The 25,329-nt window shown below is 36.6% G+C and overlaps 1 protein-coding gene across 1 annotated transcript in view; it reads right to left on the bottom strand.

Annotated features, from left to right (window-relative positions):
• The window catches only part of CDH2 (cadherin 2), a 259,793-nt gene that overhangs the window by 28,697 nt on the left and 205,767 nt on the right, over nucleotides 1-25,329 (bottom strand). The window contains exons 10-14 of the mRNA XM_020992563.2: nucleotides 19,947-20,200; nucleotides 18,102-18,244; nucleotides 11,882-12,115; nucleotides 11,117-11,350; nucleotides 9,208-9,347 (exon numbers count right to left, since the gene is read on the bottom strand). Of these exons, the coding sequence (XP_020848222.1) occupies nucleotides 9,208-9,347; nucleotides 11,117-11,350; nucleotides 11,882-12,115; nucleotides 18,102-18,244; nucleotides 19,947-20,200 (1,005 nt within the window). The remainder of the gene's footprint in view (nucleotides 1-9,207; nucleotides 9,348-11,116; nucleotides 11,351-11,881; nucleotides 12,116-18,101; nucleotides 18,245-19,946; nucleotides 20,201-25,329) is intronic.

Genomic DNA, 25,329 nt, shown 5'->3' with positions numbered 1-25,329 from the left:
TCTTCAAGTTCTGTACCTTTGCACAAGGTTGTCCCCCATCCTTGGAATTCACTGCCTCTCCCTCTCTCTATCTCTCAGAAGAGCTCCTCCCAGGATCTGCTTGGGTTCTATTTCCCAGGCAAAGTCTTTGTTATCCCACAATGGTAAAGGCTTTCTCAATCCTCAAATTATCCCAGAATTAATTACTATACACTTGTCTTATATCTTTCTAGTAGAATATATGTTCCCTGGGAGCAGAACTGGTTTCATTTTTGCCTTAGTATCCTTACATAGTGCCTTACAAATAAAAGATGGTTAATAAATATTTGCTGGACTGAATTCACAGAGATCAAAGTAATCAGTGCATGATACAATTAACAGAAACACCACCTGCTCATTTGTACATAGGAAGCACTACCTAATGGGATTAATGACTGGGAAGTGAATACTTCCATGTCTAAAAATTTTGCTTCTGTAAAACATCTTCTCCAGCAAAGCAGAGGTTATTCATAATGTAGCATAAAATTACATCACTCCCTCTTGCTGATGTTGAGATTTAAATTAAGGTGAACTGAGGTATAAAGTCCTGAGCACATTCAAAAATACCAATAAATCGAATGTACTCTGAATTTTATGTCTCAGTTTACCTTAATTTCAGTCTCAACACTGATATGTACATATTGTCCCATGGTGTCTGAAACAGTGCCATCCATTCAACAATTGCTTAAAATGTATTTTTTATTAGCTAGTGACGACTGTTTTTCATAGCATTGATCACAAGCAAATGAATGAAAAAGGCAGGCAGGACAGCATTACTTCCCTTTATCAAATGTATTATTTTTCACACCTTTTATCCAATCTCTTGACGAAAGACAAGCTAATGAATGGACTATTAGTTTAGGAGACTCTATAGTTGAGCCTTTGATGTTTCAATTATGACATATGTTTATCACTGGCTTCAAATTTTTATTACCACCACTATTGTCATAAAAATAAGTATTTGTATAATGGCATTCTAAAAACTCTTAAACCCAATTTAGTCAGCCTGGACTTAATAAGTAAGATTTGATAAAAATAACTGATGTCAAATTTTATTCTGTAATAAGTAACAAAATGATCAAGGAAAAAGTCATGTATTTTGTGAAACAGAGATCAAAGTATTTTCCAATTTATTATTCACTGAAACTTTTTTTCATTACTATCAATATTGCTATTTTAGTAACTAAGACATTTAATAGGTATTATAAGATGATTCACCTATATTCTTCTAGTCCATCTTGCACTAGCTGTACTTGTTTCCATTCCTAGTCTTGACATCACGGTCTCAATTTTATGTTTGTTATTCGCTACTCCAGAGCTCCTTACCTCCTTATCTTCTGTTTTTCCTGACCTACCAATCTGTATCATTCCACTACTTGGTGCTCTCGTTCCCAGGTAGCCAAGCATCACACGACACTGTCACAAAATCAAGCTGATTTCATCCACTATAAATATATGCTGCATAATCTTAAATGTGCCTTGTCTAGTGCTCGATGATCCTTCTACTCGTGTTTGACTACCTACACATCTCATTCCCTATACTAAACATTTTGAACCTTATTTATTGCCCTATCTCATATTCTTAACTAAATCCTTAGCTCCCCACATTTAAAGTTGATAACTTAGCTTCCTATTTTGATGAGAAAAAAATAGAACCACCACAAGCTTTATCACCTCTGCCTCACTTTATTTCTCAACACTTCCAGGAGTGAAGATTTAGAACTAAAAGGAAACTCAGGGGTCACATGATCATGGATTTAGAGTCAGAAGGGACCTCAGAGGTCAAGTCCAACCTCTTTTTTATCAATGAGGAAACTGACGCCCAGAGAGGTGAAGTGATTTGCCCAGGATCGATCACGTAACTGTTAAGTAACTGAGACAGGATTCCAATCCATGCATTCCTCATTCTAAGGCCACTGATTTATGCACTGAGAGATTCTGTTACTCTTAACTTTTTTGTATCACCACTTATGCTGTCCTCTTTTCTTTCTAGTCAGAGAAGAAAAAGTATCTACTCCTCCTCTTGCCACTAATGCTCATCCCCCTGTTTAGACCTTTGATCTCATTTTATCCCAGCTCCTCAGGGACCCTGGGTCAACCATTACCCTTTCATCTCCTCATGCATCTTCAAACTCTTCTTTTCCACCAACTCTTTCCATGTTCCTATAAATATAAAATTTTGCCAATGCTTGAAAAAGGGGAAAAAAAGCCTCTTTGACCTTTCAGTCCCATCAAACTACTATCCCATCCTTCCCCCACCTTTGCTATCAATTTAAAAAAAGTTGTCTATAGCCAATACTTGTGCTTGCCCTCGTTATCAGCTCCTTGCATCCTAGCTTTCATTACACGAACACTCAACTGAAATATCTCTTAAAGGTTAGCAGTAACCTTCTAAATAACCAAGCCCAGTAGCACATGTTTCAGTCATCTAATGCGACCTTTTGATACTGCTGATCATCACTTCCTATTCGTATATTCTTTTCTCCTTTGGCTTTATGAACACAATTTTCCTTCTATCTCTCTGCTTCTTCTCTTTTTCTATGAGATCTCTTTCCTATCCCTTTAAGGTGGGTGTTCCCCAGGATTCTGTCCTTGGTCCTTGTCTCTTTTTTCCCTACCTTTGGCAAGTACATTAATTTTCATGGCTCCAACTATCCTATCTATCCAAATAAGTACATATCTAGCCCTAGTTCTGCCTTCTTGGGACATCCAGAAACAAGCATAAACCTTCTTTCACAGGACAGGTGATTACTCACACTTATGGAACCATTACTGTTCCTAGGGCATCACCGTCCTTACCAACTAACTAGACTACTAGGATAATTTTCTAATAGGGCGATACTCTCCCTCACCACCAATCCCCTAGCTCCCTTTTTATAAGACTGCCAAACTAATTTTTCTTACTCATCGATTTGGTAATGGCTCTCCCCAGTCTTCAAATCTTTATTAGCTCCCTACTGCCTATTGAATAAACCTAAAATAGTTAATTGGGTCTGTGAAAGCATGATATTATATGAAACAATGCCTTAAGGGAAAATTCATTCCATAGAAACACAGGACTTAGGAGGTCAGCAGAATGGCACAACAGAGTTTCGAACTGCTACGCTGGGATATGTTTTATTTTTAATGTGTTAATGACGTTCTGAGATTACAAAATGATGCTGGTGTGGGAAATATGATATGGTGTATGCCTGCAAAGTAGTCCTTCACAGCCTAATCCTTTCCTATTTTTCCAGTCTATTTACATTTGCCCTCTACATAGTCTCCAAAGCAGCGACACTAGCTTCCTTGCTATTCTTCACACATGACACTCCATGTCTCCAACTCTGTGCCTTTTCAGTGGTAGTCTCTCAGACCCAGGATACTCTCCCTCCTCATTTCGGCCTTCTGACCTCCTTCAAGACAGTTTGAATCACAATTCCTGCAAGAGGTAATTCTGAGTTCTCTGCTCCTTGCCCCACGGTAAGGCATTTCCTGGACTGCCTTGTACACAGAGTATTATTCGTGGATAGTCTCCCACTTTAAAATGGAAGCTCCTTGAATGACAACTATGTACAAACAAGATATACAGAGGATAAACTGAGGCTTGTCTCAGAGGGAAGTTACTTACATTAAGGAGAACCTGGAAAGCTTTAACTATGGAGAAGTTAACATTACCTTAAATAACATGTGGCCAGCTAAGGGATATTACACCCTGGAAAAATTGCATTGCTCTGGAAACTTCTAAGATAAAAACTGAGATTCAAGTTTCTATCCAAATGATCATCCTATGGATACTCCATAGAAACAAAGTCTACTTTTAAAGCAGTAGTATCTATCATAGCTTGGGCCTACGAGGTTGGTTGCTTCTGTTGAGTCTGAACCTGCAGTAAGGCCCAGAGCCAGCTAAGGTTGTGTTGGAGCCTGGCTTCATTCTCTTATAATCTAATAAGCTATTAGAAAAACAACAGTTTTAGTCTCTGCAGGCAAACCTAATGTCTCCACAAGTACCAGCTCTTAAGGCTCACCCCATACTCAAAGAGACCTTTGTAGATGGTGTCTTTGGTCCTGCAAAGTGAGAGTTCAAAGCCTTAGAATGCACTAGATCAAGGTCCAGGCATTAAGAAGATCTTGCCATAAGAGGCCACTGTCATTTAAAGTCTCAGTGGATCAAGAGAAACAAAGACAAGTTTTTTTACCTTAGGAGGTATCGGGTATGCCTTGGATGGTTCAAAAGTACAGGTGGGGAAAATTTCAATGAATTCGGAGGCATTAGAGGCTTTAGGGACAAAGACATTTATAGAAAGTCCTTGAGAAGAATTCTATTGGGAAGTCTTATAAATAGGTGCTCGAGTGCCCTAAAACTGACCACCCATACACATTAAAAACCTACTTTAGTATGGTTACAATATAACATAGGCATTGCTACTACTATTCTATGACACCAAGATTGAAAATGGATCCAATTGTATCAGGAAAACAATTTGAGAAAGTTCACTTCAAAAGTAATATATTAAATGATACCCAGTTAGACAGCAAAGGTTAATGAAGCCACCTGAGAATCAAAGTGCTCACAGAACTCAAGTGTCACATTGGCACCAAAAAGAACAAAGAATAATGTTTTGTATAACTTGACCTTTTTTAAAAAACTTACTGAAAGGAATATAGACAGAAAATGGCAAGTTAGACCCCATTCAATGTCTGGTTAACTCCTTTACTTTGTCATGTATTGAACCATACTGTACTCAAATCTATTTCTCCTAACAATTCTAAGAGACAGAAATATATAAAGTCCATTTAGGGAAAAGAAAAGAAAATTAGTTTAAATTCAGTTAGAAACTAATATTTCCTGATATATGCCATGTTTCATTCAAGCATGAGAAAGGAAAAACCAAATCCATAAATGAAGAAAAACTGACAGAATGGAATAAAAACCACCAAATATAATTTAAAATGAATGAAACCACACATACTGAAACTGATAAAAAAGATACCTTACCAAGAAAAGGAAACCTGAACAAGAAGAAAGGTACCTCTGTTCTACTTCAGTGGTTAACACAGAATATATCCTATATTGTGTAGAAGAGTCAAGTTTTTCATTTTATCAGGCAGAAACTTTTTTCTCCCACTGATGCTTAAAATGTTCGTTGGCAAGCACAAAAATGACTATGTGTGTATCTTGGCATTGGTGATGCCTCATTTTAAACATGTGGCAATAGCTCAGTGAGTGAGGTTTTGAAAACTATAACTATGAAATGACCCTGAGTTACAAAATAAGCTGGTGGTTTAAGTTCTGGCTAGAATGAAACCACTTCATTGGCTTGGAACGCTGGACTAAAAAAACAAAACAAACAAATAAAAAAAGAAATCAAAGGATAACAAAATAAGTTCACTCACTTTTGAGAGTCTCTTGTCCTGGTGACACCTTTTATTCAGCTGAACTTTTTAAATGGTATCAATGACTTCCACAAGACTATTTAGAATTGCAAAGAAGTTTGGGTTTGGGTGATTAAAAAAAAAAAGAATAAAAAACTTGTTTTTTCTTCATCTGCAAATACCAGCTTCTAAATCTATTACCCTTTGGAGGATATCTTACTTCTATTTTGAACTTTTTCAGTCTATTTGCTAGGCTTCAAAATAAAGGGGAAAGTAAAGTCAGAAGACCTAGTATCAAATCCTACATCAACTTGTATGACCTTAGGTTAGTCATTTTCACCTTCATAGGCCATGGCTTCCCCATCTGTAAAATGAAAGGGACTGGTCTAGCTGGCCTCTAAGGTCCTTTCCAGATCCAAAGTTATCATCCTTTGCCTATTTCCAATCCAATTTGTACGTTTTTTGCAATATAAAGTTGCTCTGATGTAAACAATACCGTCCCAAAAAACTCTGTGATTATGAAACTCTCATTATAAAGAGTCTGCTAAAATTCTATGGGAGTACTAAAAATAAAAGTTATAGAATAACTTCAGAATGTTGTATAGACAAGTTACAGTGTAACTTCAGAATATAAAATAGACAAAAAGATCTTAAAATTAAAAAAAAAAAACCCAGCAAATAACACCTAGATTAGAGAAGGAAACTGAATGGAAGTGAGTGCTGAGTGAAGATGTGTACTATAAGAGACATCACAGAAAAATTAATAATACCATAAAAAGTTTTAGGAGGGCAGGAGCAGAAAGAAATAAAGGCAAAAGAAAGTATTTTTTTCTGTACAAATAAAAAAAGATCTCAAGCCTCTCTCTGAAATAAAACCCCATCTCTTTAACCCAAAGTTTTTTCTACTAATGCTATATGGCTATGATTCATGAAACAAGGATATTAATCAACAAAAGGGGAAGAATAAATATAGATTAGAGACAAATTTACATACCCTGGGAAAATAAAATGGTAGACAAATATCTAAAGATATGAAAATAAGTTACCTTTTTTCTTAACAAAAGGATATTAGTATATAGTCTTTCATAAGTATACAAAATAAAGATACGTATATCAGCTAGATCCCATCAGATTAAAACTATCTGTTTTTTATGAGAGATTGCAATCCAGACCTATGATTCTACTGCTATAAAGGACTGCTAGCGTGGAGACACCTCTGGAAATTCAGATCAGTAATTTTTCTTCAACATACAGTTCGAGAGTTGCTGGGGTCACTCAGAAGTTAAGCACGATACTTACGGCCACACAGCCAGTATGTGTCAGAGGCAGGACCTGAAGCCATATCTTCTTGACTATAAGATACCATAGTGCTTCTCATATCCTGTCTAATGATTCAAACAGGGAAAGAAAGTCTTCCTATCCATGAAAATCTAATATATTTTATACATACATATAACCTAGTCTCCCATATACAAAGACATGCAAGATAAAAATGTGTTTTAACAGACAGATCTCCCACAGTTCTACTCTGATCATTTTTAAAATGTTATTACTATCTTTTATTTTTGTCATATTCAATTTATACTATATTCCCCCTTCACTTCCAGAGAGTCATTTCTTACAATAAAGAAAAAGAAAACAAACAAAAGAAAAGAAAACCTCAAACTTTCAGCAAATCTGATGATTCTCTTAATCCAGTCCAAGATCTCATCAGCCTTTTTGGTTCTCATCACAGTGCTGACTCATACTGAGTTTGCAGTCCATTTAAACTACCACATCTTTTTTCAGACCAACTGCTATCTAATTTGTGCCTAATACATATTATATTCGAGGAGCTTTTTTTAAAAATACCTTAATTTAAGACTTTATATCTATCCCCAGTGAATTTCATGTGATTCAACCCAATTCTCTAATCTGTCAAGATACTTTTGGATCCTGACTTGTCACCTAATGGGTTAGCTTTCTGTACCAGATTTATGTCATCTCCAAATTTGATAAGCATACCATCCATACCTTTATCCAAGTAATTGATAAAAATGTTTACACAGGGCTAAGCACAGCTACCTGGGCTAAAAAACAGTATGCCTCCTGACATGCTGACTTTAAACCACTAACAATTACTCTCTGAGTCCTGCCAGTCCAACATTGTGGATCTAATTGGATTACTGTCTAGTCCATATCTCTTCACATTCTCCCCAAGAATAGCAAGAGATATGTTAGTAACGGCTTTGATAAAAGCCAGAGAAAATTAATCTACAGCACTCCCTTCATCTATTAACTTCGTAATCTTGTCAAAAAGGAAAATGGAATTAGTCTGGAATGCACTATTCTTGACGAAGTCAGGCTGGATCACTTTTAATCACCATTTTCTTTTCTATATATTCATCAACCATCTCCTCAATGATCTGTTGTAGAATTTTCCCTAGAAACCAAAATGAAGCTTTATCATCTAGAATGTGTAGTTTCTATTCTCCCTTTTTTTGTTAGACTTACGATATTTGATTTTCTCCAATTCTTTGGTATCCTTCTTTAATCCTTTATTACCAACAACCTACTGGAAATCTCCTCTTGGATGATTAATAAGTTATCTCAAATTCAACATATCTAAAATAAAATTCATTGTATTTTCCCTCAAACCCATCATCCATTCTCCAACCTTTCTCGAATCTACTGATGGCCATACTCACCACACTTCTTAAGATCCCAGTCTGCAACTCCTCTAGAATTATTCTTGAGATTTCCCTCTCTCACAACCCCCATATCCCATCAATTGCCAAATATTGTCAACACTCTACAATACCTCTTCTATCTGTCACCTTCTTTCTAACCACTCATAAAGCCTTTCCCTTGGTTCAGGCCCTTATCATCTTTCAACTGGTCCATTAAAACAGCCTATTAATTGGTTTTTCTGCCTTTAGTTTTGTTCCTCCTCCAATTTGTCCTGAGAAATTGATATTCCTATAGCACAACTACATGGAGAATGGACAGGAGAGACTTGAGGCAGGAAGACCAATTAGAAGGCTATTGCAACAGCCCAGGAAAGAGGTGAGGGGTCTTTCTGATCATTCTCTTTCCCAAAATTAATTTGTATTACTCTGAATGCATTTTTTATTCACTATATATTTCCTATTTATCTTGTACACAGCTTATTTGTACATTGCTTGCATGTTGTCTCCTCTATAAGGCAGTGAGCTCCTCAAGAGCAGGTACTTTCTTTTATCCTTCTTTGTTTTCCCCAGCACTTAGCACAATGGCTGGCACATATAGTAGGCATATAATAAATGTTTACTGGCTGACTTTGTATGGCCAGAAGAAACACAATGCTCTATTAGGGCAGGGATTTCTTTGTCAAGTCAATAAGCATTTATTAAGTGTCTACTATGTGCCTGGCAGTGTGTGAAACCTGGGGATACAAACAAAGCTTTGTGATTGTTTTTATATCCCTAGTGTTTAGCACAGGGTCTTACACATAGTGGGTTCTTAGTAAATGTTTATTGAATTAAATTGGATTGAAATATAGTCAGAACATAATTATTCAAATTGGACTTAGCCTAGTGTATCATAATTTCCTGAGCATTTAGAAATTGTTGATGCCTATGTATGGATAAGAACACTAATGTCCTTCTTTGACATGGCAATAATTTAAATGAAACATACAATCATCCCCAAATAAACACAAATCATGCATTTAATATGGATGAAGTGAATTCACAGACTGATATAAAGGAAATTTCAGGATGCTCTTGAATTTTGTCATCATTTCCCACATCTCTAATGATGTATAATGAAAACTATATGATGTCATTATATTTTAAATTATACTATGCCTCTCACCTGGTCTTCTTCTCCACCACCTTCCTCATCATACTTCAAAATATTGTCTCTTACATCATCTTCTGGGTCTATCAAAAGCTGTTTGGCTTGGCGTTCCTTATCACGACGTTTCATCCATACAACAAACATTAATACCAAAACTAGTAGGAAAATGGAGGGAAAATATAATAGGAGTATCATTTCTAGATCCAAAAACTTTTATCAGGTTTTTAAGACAAAATTTTTTTAGTGACACCCATATTCATTAATTAATTTAATGTTCACAGCCAATCAAGCAGTCCTCATTTTATAGCCGAGGAAACAATTATTCACTGAAATTACATGAGTTGCCCATGGCCACATGTCTAAAGAAGCTAGAAGAACTTAGATCTTTCCTCTCTACCATACTGCCTTTCCTGTTCAAATTTAATTTACAAATGTTGATTAGTTGACTTGAAAATAATTAGTACACATGTTGGAATACCTTTAGGACTATCACAATTCATACTTCACATTATTTTATGCCAGGCCAAGGACCTGTAATTCTCCAAAGGGGTTGATGTTACATAAAATCTCCAATGTACTTTCCATTTTAGTTTGCTAAAAATCATTGATTAAAATTCTCCCTTAAATTGATCTCACACTTTGTCACAATCCATCCTCTGTCTAAGCTTTCATTTCAAGCTAAAGCCTATGTGTTCACATTTCAGTTGGAAATGAAATCTCTCCCTGACTCTACATCTAGGAACAAGCCTTTGTAAAAAACCTAAGGAGATCATTTTACATCCTGAAGAAAAAAAATTTAATGACCACTATTTTAGCATATTTTTACTATTGGTCATAAAAATAAATATCTTTCTTTTAAAGCCAGGTACATGATTTCATTTGGCATTGTTCTGTTGGTAAATCTAATGTGAATGGATTATGAGTATAACACAGAGGTTAAAAATTACAGTCAAAAGTGTAGGACATACAAGCCCCTTCCCCCACCCCCCATATAGCAATTGCTTGGGAAAAAGGGATGAAATGTAAAGTTACCAGACCACTTGTAAATGAAGAACATAAAGGAAATAACTGACATTTTCAAAAGTGATTGGTGCATAACATGTTCACACAATAAACCAAGTCCCACTACAACTCTACAATAAAACACAGAGCCTAGGCAATTTATTTTTTTAAACCTCCATACTTAGAAGTGGCACCAAAAGTACCTTCCAATGACTAATTTCCTGCATTCCACTGAACTGATGACTGGAAAGTAACTGTAAAAAGGCACTCTTTTAATCTAATTTCATTATAAAGACAGGCACTTAGTTGAACCATGTCATATTTTCTATTATCAATTTCAATAGGTGTGTGTATATATAAGTGTGTGTGTATATATGTATATGTGTGTATACAGGCATATATACACATAATGTATATATGTAAAAAAAACTTTTATGAAGCACTTCAGAAACACACACTGGTCCTTTTATAATTGGTTCAGGTTGTTTACTGATTTTTATGTGAAGGAAAGCAAAATGGAAGTAACATAGCTATTTTCTTAAATTATAAAATAAATGCTATAATATCCAACCCATAATATAAGTGCTAAAAAGTTAGGGATGTTGAACACATGAGTGAGTGTGTGTGTGTGTGTGTGTGTGTGTGTGTGTGTGTGTGTGTGTGTATCACATAAAAATTTCAGCACCTAGCACTTTGGTACAAAAGTTTTAGACAGTTCTGAAAATTTTAACTTTTTTTCCCCCCCAAATTTAGACCTCACTCTCTCAGATGTGATGGCAGAGAAAATGTGCAGGGAACTAGAACAGGTATCTTTGAATGAAACCACCTTTTGCCAGATAACTTTTAAAATCATAGTTGCTTTTGTAATTTAAAATCCTTATTTTAGATGTAGAGCTATGCACTTTAAGAGTTATATACTTACTGAGTAAGATGATGATACAAAGTAGAATCGCAATAATAGCACCTGTTCCAAGTCCAGCACCCACAATTCGATCAACATCAGTACAATCTCCATTCGAGTCACACTGGCAAACTTTCACTCGAAGAACAGAAGTGTTAGATTTGGGAGGATTTCCTGAATCAGTGATTATTATTGGAACTTCATAGATACCAGCCTCAAGAAATTTTATTTTTAAATTGAGCTGAGCAAAATCACCTATTTTAAAAAGAAAAAAATGCTATGAGTTTAATGCACTATATGTACAAAAAAAAAAAGAATCCACAATCTATGTTAAGCAAAGCTAAATTTACACAAAGATTGATTACAGCCCTGAAGGTAGTAGGATTATTTTTCTCCCCATTTTTGGTTTCCTAAAAATATTCTAGTAGTACTTTATTTGAAGGTATTTTGAAACATTATCTTATATCACAGGCCATCACTGGCAAAAACTCATTACCTAGTGCCCAGACTTCTAATGTTTAGCTTTTCCTTATTTAGTTAGACAAGTTCTCCCTAGAACTTTATTGGGAGCCTTTTTGTCTTGGTAACACCTAGTAGAGATTCTGTGCCATGGCTATATTCTTTGAGATACCATAGTCCTTGAGAGCAGTTTTGACTTATTTTAAACCTGATATACTGGTTAAGATATTTTTAATCACAGAAGATTTAAGGACAAAATAAAGATTTCTCTATTCTAAAAACCTCTTGTCCCATACATATACATCCAAGCAATTAACTAGCTTTTACCATTAAGCCGAGTGATGGTCCAATTCCTCTTGATACTTGGGGGAGACAAAGGAAGATCAAAAGCAAATGGTCCAGCATTTGGATCAATGTCATAATCAAGTGCTGTGATGTTAATTGAATTGGGGTCTGGAGTTTCACAGGTCTCTGCCTCTTGAGGTAACACTTGGGGAGCATTGTCATTAATGTCAAGTAAATAAATTTGCAGTGTGCCAGTTCCACTCATAGGAGGAATTCCTTGGAGAGGAAATAAAGACAAAACAATTTAATGATGATAATAATAATGATAAAAACCAAACTGCTGATAAATTTTGCAACTACTGTAAAGCATTTAAAACCTCTAGCTTCTTGTCCTTATAACTATGCAGCCTTTCGAAAACTCCCATGCCCCGCCCTGTACTTGGGCTGGATGCTATCGGGCACTTGGTCTCTTGCTTGCCTCACTCAGGGGGAAGACTGAGCCCTCCCTGCTGTTCTGGAATATAAAGTGACCATTACTACCAACAATGCACTGCAGCCTCATGCAACCACTGCAGTATCTAGCAAGTTTCTAGCATTGTGTGAAGATGTAGTGAGGAACAGAAAAGGAGGTAAACAAATGACCCCTGCAAAAGCAAGATACAGCTGCATAAAACCAATGAGAGTTCATTTTTAAAAACAAAATGTAAAACTTTCCCCAATCTCACCTATGCCCCCTTAGTTGAGGTCATTTCCTCTCTCATTAAATTTTCCTACCTTTCGCCTTTGCTCCTATCACACTCTACCATGTATTATACTTTATTTGCATATCTTCTCCCCAACTCCCTGGAAGGTTACATTTTTGAGGGTAGAGTCTGCTTTTATTGCTGGTTGTTTTTTCAGCTTACTATCATTATGGTTTAGAACAATGTAGGTGGGGTTTAAGGATGGCTGAATCAAAGTATGAACTAGTTTAGAACAGATTAAATAATCATGTATCTTAATACAGGGAAGTACCTCAAAAAACTTATCTGGTCCAGAGTCCTGCCTTCAGGCAGGATATATGACTGACCCATGTCTGTAGAGTTGGTAACCAGCTAAGGAAGTTTAAAGAGATGAAGTTCCATATACAGTTCAATGAATGAGGTGATCATTGTTGGCTGGGGTTGATCTGAGAACATTTTCATGGAGAGGATAAACTGCCCTGAGAAACAAAGGATCTGAACCAAAATTCAGAAGACAGCCACTGTGTATGACAATAACTGGTATGAATAGAAAAGGAAATGATCTCTCAGGTGGGCAGCATGTTTTAGGTACCTGTCCAACTGAAGCAAAGATGGGTTGACAAAGTGTGAAAGAAAAAGGTGAAGCCAGCTGACAAATGCATTTATCCCAGAATCAATGTGACAAGCTGGAAGCTACCTCAGCCACCACCTAATCCAGATCCAACGTGAAAGGTATCCTCCCTATCACACACCTAACTAGTCTATCCAGGCTTGGCTCTAAGGATTCCAAGGAGAGGGAAATCACTACGTTCTACTTGGGGACAGCTCCAACTGTTAGCAAGATTTTACTGGCATCGAGCCTAAATGTGCCTCTGCGACTTCTATCTATGTCTCCTGGTCCTGATCTCTGGGACCAACGAGGTAAAAAAAACACCAAACAAACCAAAAAAACCCAAACCTAATCCCTTTTTCACATACCAGCCCTTCAAACATGTGAACGATGCAGCTACTATGTTACCTTCAGAGTCTTTTCTTCCCCACACTTAAGCATCTCCAGTTCCTCCAACCCAACCAATCCTCACAGATCATGGACTCAAGGCCTTTGCCATCCTATCCTCATCACCCTGCTCTGGGAATTCTCCATTCCACTGCCCTTCCTAAACCATGGCATCCAGAACTGAGCTCCAGGTAAAGTCTGATGATGGTACTGCCCTATGGGACCATCAGCTTTTCATTTCTAGAAGTTGCTATGCTTCTCTCAATTTCTAGGTTGAAGAATTTTAAGCTATTCTATCTTCCCTATACCACATAGTGTTGGTTAGAAGTGAGAGTTTGCTGGATGAATAATCCATCGAGAAACTTTTTTTTAGAGCACACACAAACTTTTAAGGTGTTTTAAATCTTATACACACAGGGAGATAGATGCCCAATAAATATAATTATCAATAATAATGACATAAATTTAAAACATACATACATATATACAACATACACACATACATATATAACATCCCAAAAGTCTAGGTGCACTTTTATGCTTCAGAAGCTTAAAACTGTACTAAAATTTTTGGGATATTCTGCTTGTATGTATATATGTATATGCACATATGTGCATGTGCATATGTACATACATACACTTGTACCCAAATACACAAATATATAATAGAATCACTCACACACACATAAACATTAGAAACTAAGTGAAGCCTTGAGGCATCCTTTTCTCAGTGAAACATGACTTCTAGCATACAGAGTTTATAATTCTAATGCATGGATACAGCGGTTGCTGGCGGAATTTTTTTTTTTTGGGGGGGTGTATACTAAGTGGTTCATGATTTTAAAAATCAAAACTCCAAACTTTATAACATACATGTATGGTTCTACAAATCCATGGAAAGTACTGTGTGTATTTACGTATACATAAGTGGGTATACCCCCCCTTTGTGTGTAATGTGTGGGTATATAAACACACATAGAAAGAGTGAGAAAGACGTATGTAAAAAAGAGCCTTAAAAGTAGAAAAAAATTCTCTTACCTTTTGTATCTGACCATCCTATTTCAATTAACCACATATAACCATGAACTCATAAGAGAGAAAAATAAAAATGTCCCAAGCACCAAATTAAGGCATGCATGTCTTAACCTACACATACACCCCCATAATCCTTCTATATGAATATATCTGAAGATCTACAGTTTTTCATTCCAAAGAGGACAGAAAGCTATCTCTTACTCATAGACAATATAAAACAAGGGTAGACACTTCCTTTGCCGACTGGCACATGGATTCCCTCTTGACAGGTCACAGCAGAAACTGTTCCAATTGAAGTTGTCACTGAAACTTATTTTTGAACACCAACTTACATGGCAGCAGGGCCAAGAAATATCAGTTACACTGGATCTGTCATCAAGGAGATTTGCTATAAAAAGTAATCTATCTGAAACGTATTACACATTCTTTAGGAGAGTTCCTGGAAACGGTTCTTCCTGAAAGTTATGGTGGGATTGTTTTTTATAACTGTGCATAGACTAATAAAGTCTAAGAGAAACAGATTTTTTTAAAATCATGGAACTCCAACCTTTCCAGTTTTTAAAACCCAAGGTTTACTGTTGTGGTGGTGGTTGTCCCTTGTTTTCAAATGGCTCTGCAGAGTACAATTCTGTAATGGTTAAACTGTCAGGAACAAACATATTATCAAATTCAGACAACTTAACTATTTTGAACCTGGTTTTGATGCCCAAACACCAAAAAAAGGCTGACTGTCAACCAAACTAGCTATAATCAATCATGTGCACTAAAGTCCATATACTGAAACAAAAGAAGGAGACCACAGGGCCTCACTAAGGATTTCTTATTGCTGGTTTGGGCACCTAGGTGGCACAGTAGATAGACTGCCAGGGCTGGAGTCAGGAAGACTCATCTTTTTGAGTTCAAATCTGGCCCAAGACACTTACTAGCTGTGTAACCCTGGGAAAATCACTTAACCCTGTTTGCCTCAGTTTCCTCATCTTTATAGATACAGAGTGGGTTGCCATTTCCTTCTCCAGCTTATTATAAAATAATTATAAAATAATAAAATATTATTTTATAATAAGCTGGAGAAGGAAATGGCAACCCACTCTGCTCACGAAGAGACGGACACAACTGAAATGACTAAACAACAAGAACAACATTGTTAGCCTGGTCCATGATTTTTAACAACCTTATATGATGCAGTGTTAGGTTCACATCCCAATTCTTACAACTCAGGTCATTCTCTAAAGACTAGGACTATAAATTTTAGATGAGTTAGTACCTAAAGAAGAGCGAAGAAGTTCCCACATGGAAGAAATCACAAGCCTTGGAAGTATTAATATATTCTCACAAGCTTAAAAACACCCTGAAGACTGAAATGTCTTATTTATTTTTATGTTCTTTCTCTACTTCCTTTCCCTCCCTTCTCACCCAATAGCTAAGGCAGTATCTTGTACATAATAATTAGGTCCTTAACAAATGGTTGAAAGAATGACATCTGGTCATCTGGTCAGAACAGAAACAGCAAAACAGAAAGCTGGGGCTGCTAGAGGCTGACACAGCAGCAAAAAAAGACAAGTGATAACAAAGCAGAAGGGGAAAAAAAAGAAAGCTACACAAAATGCAAAAACATGAACTCAAAAAGCACCTAACTTTGAGGTCATTTAGCATAGCATACTACCTTCGTAATTTTATGACTGCTCCCCATCTATAATGCAAATATATTTCTTTGGAAGAGTTAAGAATAAAAAAAATAAATAGAAACGGTCTCTGACCAATCCAAACAGTCAGAACTCTGATGAGAAGAGCCCATTAGGCTCCAATTCAAAGACAGGACTAAGTCTCAGTTTGTTGGTACTCTAGAATAAAGTAAACATTTATTCCTTTAAAGCGTATCATATTTCTTTAACACAGAGTATGTTAGTACCCCCTAACAAGTGCTGTTACCATGCTTTTGGCCTGTTTGTCAGATCCTTGGATAAGCTCTAGTCAGAGCTCATTTACTCTTATTTTATATGCAATTATAGCCATCTTGGTAATCTGGTTTTCAAACTGATGTCAAATTAGAGATAGAAAATTAGAAGAGGAGAGACAACAAACTGATAAAGCAAGCCTACAATTTCATGATAGCCAAGGAGGAGAATATAAAAACAGACAAAATTATTAAAAAATCACAGCAGTCTGAGATTATTTAATTTACGGTCAAACAGCCTGCATATGTGAGCAGAACCTGTACTGCAATATAGCACTATAGATAAGATAGACTGATCTGTATCTATGTATGTGGGGGGGGGGTATGTATCTATTCTGCAGTTCATTTACAGATGAGGAAACAGAAGCAAACAGGGTGAAGTGACTTGCTCACGGTCACACAATTAGTAAATTGTTAGAAGCTGGATTTGAACTCAGATCTTCCCAAATCTAGGCCCAGCACTCTAAAAACTGCGCTCCCTACCCGCCCTTATATGTATACAGCTATACCTTCCACATTGTGGGGGTTAGGGTCCCAGTGCCCCCATGATCTGGAAAATCTGTCTAAAATTTTTTGTCCCGTCCTTTACACTAGAGAAGAAGTCTGATTTTTTTTTCTTTTATGGATGTTTATGGTATTAAAAGATAAACTATGTTGATATTACATAACACTATACACATATTTTATGCATTTTCTGAGTTTGTAAATTTTTTCTGGCCTTTCCATGTCATCTGTGGCTTTTACAAAATTCCCCCAAAATTCCCATTTAATTTCTTATGCCAACCCACACTATAGCAAAACCACAATGGGAAAAGTCATGATGTGGAAGGGATAACTGTATCTGTATAAATATTTGCATGTGTATACAGACAGATACACATATACATACACACATGTATGTGTGTGTGTGTGTGTATGTATGTACGTATGTACGTATGTATGTTGTTATTGTTGTTATTGAGTTGTTTTAATCATGTCTGATGCTCTGAGCCCGTTTAGGGTTTTCATGGTAAAGATACTAAAATGGTTCGCCATTTCCTTTTCCAGCTCATTTTACAGATGAGGAACCGAAGCAAACAAAGTTAAGTGACTTGCCCAGGGCAACCAGCTAGCAAACGTCTGAGGTCGAATTTGAATTCAGATTTTCCTGACTCCAGGGCCATCTAGAATACTTTATCTATTATTTTCTAAAGGCATTATAGATATTTTATCTACTGTACCACTTAGTTGCATATGCATGTATGCATATATATATATATATGCATGTATGCATATATATATATATATACATATATATATATGTATGTATGTATTCATAATTATGATACTGAAAAATCAAGGTCAGATTGTATTCATACTTATTTTGTAATTCAGAAGGCACATAATTCTGAAATATTCTTTAGGCAAGATGGAACATTCTATTACCAAGAGAACTGTTTCCCTTATCTCAGATACTCATAAATCTCGACCACCTCATACCTTGAGGACATTGGATAAATGTGGCATCACTCATTAAAAAAATGGAAACTTTAGAAGACATACTAAAATATTTACCATTGTCAGAAGCTAGAAAAGTAGCATTGTACATGTTGTTTTTCACACTTGGTGCTTCTCTATCCAAAACAGCTATTGTGGTTATCTGCCCATTAACAGGATCTATTTTTAGCCAATTGGCAGGATCGTATAATTTTGTATATCTGTAAAGAGAAAAAAATTAAATTTTAGTTGCTTTATTATCATTTAAAAACACACAAAAAATTTTACTTCCAATTATTAACTTCATTAATTTATATTTCTATGGTTCATGAACACAAGCGTAGGGTTGTTAGAGAAAGATCTTCCAGGGTAATGACAAAGGGTGACAGATGATAGTAAGTGAAGTTTGCTGAATTCATTTTATATCAAACAAGAGAAGCAAGATTGGTGTTAAGTTCCTCTTATGTAGCAGTCACGGGGATGCCCTATTATAAATTGGACAGATCAAGTTTTATGATCTTTTTTACTCATTTCTGCCATGTTATAGAGACAAAATTCTAGAAAAAGTCATGCAAATTATCACTGGCTTGAAGGTCAATAAGAAGAGAATTATCATAAAAGATAGAACCCCTCTTTAAAACAAAGTCTTAAAGTCCCTGTCATTCACCACACCTTTTATTATCACTAAGACCATATCACACTGAGGCTTCATGGTATGAATTTTCAGTCTTACTTCTATTCTTGTAAGTCATTCACTGTACAATGGGCAATAGAATCTTAGATCTTAGAATCCTTCACATTATTAGAGTCAGGTCAAGATCAATCAATAAACATTTGTTTAGTGTTTGCTATGTGCCCAGCACTGGGCTAGGTGCCAGGGACAGAAAGACCAAAGTGAAACAATCTCTGCCCTTTATGAGCCTACACTCTATCTGGAAAGGTAATAAATAACTACAAGGCAATTTGGGCAGGAAGTGCAACAGCAGTTAAGGAAGGGAGAGGAAGAATCAAAGAAGACTTCATACAGAACATGGAACAAGAACCTAACCTATACATCTATGTATTGACTATTTCCCTAGCTATTAATTATCACCTTCACTTGAGCAGAGGAAGAGGAGACAATGAATTGGTCAATAACGCCATTCGATGGTAATATTTGTTGAAGATTAAGTCTGGGAAGAAATTTACAACTAGCCTATTAGATAAAATGGTGGCTTGTGAGGTTTCAAACTAAAAAAAATGTTTTTAGGATTGTCTATGGATCCCATTCATCAAGGCTACTCTTATCCTTTACCACCGTTGTGTCTGCTCATTAGGATAGATAATTAGGACTTTGTTGCAGCTGGACCTCTTTTGTGATAAGCATTCTAAGTTCAATAACCATTTTCCCAAACACTTCAAAAATAATTCGTTCTTACATCCTGGTTTTGACAAGATGTGTTTTTTTTTCCTTTCTCATTGATGTGAAGTTTCTTGAGTTCCCATTGTTCTCCAGCCCCTGCCATAAACCTCTTTCTCAGTGTTATTTAGCATTAAAGTCCAGACTAGGTCATTCAAACCCATTTTAAAAAAAAAAGAGAAGAAAAAGGTGAAAAAGGGTGAAAATATATAATTGTGTAGCAGAGGCTTAATTGGCTCATATGGACAATCCCAAGGAAGACAGAACTTTTTAGCTAGAAGAAAACTAGTGCTTGTCCATTCCCTCTCCCCCGCAAAGAATCAACACAAATGAAATTACACACTGCTAACTCATAAGATGTCTTTCCTACTGAAAATTTATTACTATTTAAATTGTGATACCTTAGTACATAAAATACCTTTATGTACTGTTTTTTACATATAAGGATTAAAAAAAAACCAGGATAAAATAAATATGAAGTGATTAAGAAAAAAAAAAGACCAGCTCTAAGCTAAACCCTGTACCTAATATTTTGCTGCATGTATCGATCTGGATCCTGAGCAGTGAATGTTGTTAACATGGTACCAGCACGAAGTCCTTCCTCATGGCGCACGAGCTTGGGATTTGGGGTGAAATAAGGATTCTCATTTACATCAATCACTGTAACAGACACAGTAGCTGTTGACTGTGGTGGGTGCTGAATGCCCTTGGCTAACGGCACTTGGTTTTCTGCAGCTACAGTAAGTACAAACATCCTATTTGTCTCAAAGTCAATTGGCTGGCAAAAGAGAAAGGAAAGCACCATTAGTAAGCGTATGCATGGAGAACAAATATTTTAATTTTGCAATTCATTTCTGTATCATACTCATCTATAAAATGTGAAAGCACAATTATTTTCTCTTCTATATGCCATTTACTGATGATACCTCAAAAAGTGAAAAATACAAAGATCAATATCTGAGGCAGTTTTCTATTTGGAAAAAAAAATCATCAGTATCTGCCTCATTTATAAATCCTAAACCTTTCAAATATTCATGGATATGAATTTATAATTATAATTATTTAACACAATAATGATAAACTTAAGAAGCAGCATGCATATATATTAGCCTTTTAGAGGTACAAAATACATCATACAGGCAGAGTACTTTACATAAGAGACAGCCAGGTGGTAAAGCGGAATGTGCTTGGAGTCAGGAATAACCGAGTTCAAATCCAGCCTCAGACACTTCATAGATCTTTAATCCTGGGCAAGGGAATTAACTTCTCTTTGCCTCAGTTTCCTCAGCTATAAAATGGGCATAATAATGCCAGGGCTGTTATGAGGATCAAATGTTATAACAACTATAAATAACCCTTAGCACAGTGCTTGGCACATTCCCTTCCCTTTCTGTATCTCATCCAATCCTCACAACAGCTCTGGGAGGCAGGAAGTACAAGTGGTACATAGTAGTCAAGTACTTGTCAAGGTCATATAGTTGATGGCAAAGCTGAAGCTCAAATTCAGATCTTCTGACTCCCAGTCTAATCCTCTTATCACATGACCTCTCTAAAGAAGAAAATGAAAGAAAGCATTTGGTGGGATGAATGATCAGTTGGTTTCTGCAATCATGGTAGAAAAATCAAATCCACAGGTAATCTTAAACACTAATTTTAGCCATTCAATCAAATCGGTGAGGTTGGCTATTAAACAAGTTGATGACAAGTAGTCAAATGAAATGATTCAAGTTTCACCTCTTTTAATTTCCCTTGACTATCCTCTATTGGAGGTGCAAATGAGCAATGAGATGGAATAATGAAGAGAAGCCTGGATAACCTAACCTAGATAATTTCCAGTCCAAAAATAATCAAAGAATGAGAATATGAGGAATCCAAATGGTCAGCTATCACAACATGAGTCAGTAACTGAGAGGCAAATGACCCTCCTCTATCTACACAATCATATGGCCCACAGACAACATCTAATGGTTAATTATTTTATTCAAGACAGAAAATAAGGTAAAAAGTAAGATAATGAATATTTCATGTTTTGAGAGTTAAGAATTTCACTTCTGAGTAGAGAACTCAGATTTCTATAAGGAAAAAATTCTACTTTCCTCTAATTTAGATCTTTGGCATTTTATAATGTAGTACTTGCTTTTGAATGTAGTCACTATCTGGCCTTAGTACATAAAGGAAGGGATGGAGAAAGAAGGTACTCTCAATGGGAAGGCAGAAGAGAAGGGACTGAACTTTAAAAACCTTTCAAATTATAGATATATATATTTATCATCAGTTAAAGAGCTGTCCCCCTTCTCCTTAGTACTAAATTGGCTGCCAATTAAGGACTCTAAAAACTGTTCTTTTGAAGGCTTTACAATAAAATTAAAAACTATGATACTTTGCCCAAACTGTTTTCTGAAGAGCAGCTACCTATCTGTCTCTCCACTCAATTCAAATCATCCTGTGACATCCTCTGGCTTGTTCATCACATGCCAAAAGTCTAACAATCACCCATTTTGGCATGGGTTTGAGTCATCATTCCCAAGAGTTTTAAAATGATTGTGAAAAATGAAATCTGAAAATCTTCAACCAGAACAAGAGGTAATAACGTGGTTCAGCTAGTACTATCTTGTAAAATGGTAAAACAGTCTAAATTAATTTAAAAAAATAACACTTATTTATAATCATGAAATTTGACAATGTACCAATTTAACTGACATCAAATAACAGACAACCAATACCATTTTATGTGAAGGTTAGGTTATCAAAACAGCAAAAGGGAAAATCACATACTCAAAATTTCCCTCAAAAAGTCCTTAAATCAATCACACAATACAATGACCTTTTAAAAAAAGCAGTCTGTTCAGAAAGATGATGGAGCTAAGATGGTAGATTTGGAAACAATATAAATTTTATTTTTCACTACACAGACAGGTAGGATCAGATGGATGAACACAAGAAGAGGCAAAAACTTAGCTGCAAAAAAACCAATTGAGGCAGCTAGGGGGCACAGTGGAAAAATGTCCTGGAGTAAAGAGCATCTGAGTTCAAATCTATCCTCAGATACTTCCTAGCTATGTAACCCTGGGCAAGTCACTTAACCTCGACTGCCTCAAAAACCAAAACAAAACAAAGCAAAAATCTAATGAATGGGGGAAATTGTCTCATAAGGACATACACACATTAAGTGGAATGATAGGCCACTGACACTACAGAGTCAGTCAGTCAAGTAGTATTTATTTCAAGTACATGCTAGCTAGAGATACAATGAAAAGCAAAAAAAACCCAAGCCTTTTCTTTGAGGAACTCACCATCTAATGGGAGAGATAGCATGCAGCAAACAGCTATCCATATAAAAGATATATACAGGATAAATTTGGGATAAGCCCAGAGGGAAGGCACTAAGATTAATGAAGACTGGGAAAGACTTTTTGCAGAAGGTGGGACATCAGTCAAGACCTGAAGGAAGCCAGGAGGCAGGGACTTAAAGGGGGAACAGTCAGTGAAATGCTAAGAACTACAAGATGGAGTGTCCTGAGTGAGGAACAGCAATGAGGCAAACATCACTAATTTGCAGAGTACACGGAGGAGAGTAAGGTGTAAGGTAGGAAGGAGTCAAGTTTTTTTGTTTTGTTTTGTTTTTTGGCTAGGCAATGAGGTTAAGTGACTTGCCCAGGGTCACACATCTAGTAAATGTCAACTGGATTTGAACTCAGATCCTTCTGACTCCAGGGCCGGTGCTCTATCTACTGAGCCACCTAGCTGCCCCAAAAGAGCCAAGTGTTGAAGAACTTTAAAGAGGATTTCATTATTTCATTCATAAGGTTAATGGGAAAATTAATGGAAAATAGTTTGTTGAATAGGGTAGGGGACATGATAAGATCTGTGTTTTAGGAAGATCGATTTGATTAGAGTGGAAAGAAACTTGGGGCGGGGAAACCAACCAGAAGGCTATTGCAATAGTCCAGAGGTGAGATGGTGAGGGCCTTCACCACAGTGTCAGCCATGTCAGGGGAGGGGAAAAGAGGCCTAAATGATGACACGTTACAAAGTAAAATCAAGAGTCTCTGGCAACTGATGTGGATATGGGGAGCTGAGAGAGATTAATGAGAAGTCAAAGATGATACCCAGGTTGTAAGCCTGGGTAACTGGGAGGATGGTGGTACCTTCAGCAGTAATAGGGAAGTTAAGAAGATAATGTGTACAGTTTTAGAAATACTGAGAAGTTTAAGATGTCTACAGGACATGCAGCTTGAGTCAGGCAGTTGGGGGGGGGAGGTCAGGAGATTGGGAGAAAGATTATAAGGTTCGATAAGTATATCTGAAAGTCATCTGCATAAAGATAATAAATTAAATCCTGGAAGCTGATGAGATCACCAAGTGAAATAGTAGAGAGAAGAGATGCCCGGACAGATACTTGAGGGACACCTCCAGTTAATGGGTATGGCACTGAAGAAGATCCAGCAAAGGAGATAGATAAGAAGTGTTCAGACAAATAAGAGGAGAACCAGGAGGGAGCAGTGTCACGAAAATCTAGAAAGGAGAGAGTCTCAAGAAGAGGCTGACTGACAGTATCAAAAGGTGCAGAAAGGTCAAGAAGAATGAGGACTGAGTAAAGACAATTAAATCTGTCAATTAAGACATCATAAGAAACTTTGGAGAAAGGAGTTTCACTGAAATAATAAGGTTAGAAGCCAAACTAAGAGACAGCTAAAAAGAGGGAGAAGATAGGATATAGAAGCACCTATTAGAGATGGATTTTTCAGAGTTTAGTCACACAAGAAAAGAGATATAGGATGATAGCAAACAGAAAGTAAGGGACATAGGAGACATAAGCATGTCTGTAGGCAGTAGGGAAGTATCCAATGATTAGAAATTAGGGAATAAGTAGGGGTGATTGGGGGTGGGGGTGTCAAACTGCAAGAGATGTAATGGGATCATCTGTGAATGAAGAGGGGCTTACCCTGGGAAGAAGGGCTACCCCTTCATGTAAAAATGAGAGTGAAAGAGGAGGAAATGGCAGAAAGAATATGAGTAACATAAGATGAGGAACAGGAGAGAGAAGGGAGCACTCTAGTAATTATCTTTTTTTTTTTCCCAGTGAAATATGAAGCAAGATTCTTAGCCGAGAAAGGAGCAGAGAGGACTATGGGAGGTTTAAGGCAGGGTCTAAAGGCATTGAAAAACCACCATGGTGACTCAGAGAGCAAATCAATTAGGGAGGCATATAAAGTGCTATGCTGCAGTGAGGGCCCAGTTAAGATGAAGTAACATAAATCTGTAGACAATCTGTTCGGTATAGTTTTGAGATTTTTCCAGCTTCATTCAGTAGCACATGAGGAATGAAAGCAGTGGTTTGTGGGGAGTGATACAACACTGATGTTTGGCAGGGCAAGATCTTCAATAGGATAAAGGGACAAGGGATTTGGGAGAACAGTGCAGTGTAGAGTTGAACTGATTCAACAAAGGGTCAAGGTGGGAACAGGAAGAGAGTGTAGTCACAGCTAGGGTACAACTGAAGAGTAGAAGGATTGAAGAACAAATTTGGAGTTGTATGGTGCAGGGGGGAGGTGGAATGACAGTAGATTATAATATGGCAAATGAATTCAGAATTCATGAACATGGACACAGCAGACTCATGGGTGATGTCAAGGTAAAGAGTACAACCATCTCTGTGAATAGTTGTGGTGGGGTAGAAAAGAAGTAGGTCATGGGAAACGACTAAGTTGAGGAATAGAGAGGTTAGAGTGTTTGAGGAGGTATCAATACGTTGAAATCTAATATGAGGACAGCTGGAGATGAAAGAAGAACTGTGAGCTAAGCACTGAATTAACTGAGGAAGGAAAGAGAAAAAGTCCTAGGGGTCTACAGACAACAGCTACAAGAATCTCGATTGGGTGATAAATATGAATTGAATAAGCCTCA

The sequence above is a fragment of the Phascolarctos cinereus genome, unplaced genomic scaffold (genome assembly GCF_003287225.1).
Source record: "Phascolarctos cinereus isolate Bilbo 61053 unplaced genomic scaffold, phaCin_HiC Scaffold_4;HRSCAF=312, whole genome shotgun sequence".
Classification (NCBI taxonomy): Eukaryota; Metazoa; Chordata; class Mammalia; order Diprotodontia; family Phascolarctidae; genus Phascolarctos; species Phascolarctos cinereus.
The sequence above is the reverse complement of the archived record's forward strand: the minus strand, read 5'-3'. Positions and strand labels throughout refer to the sequence as shown.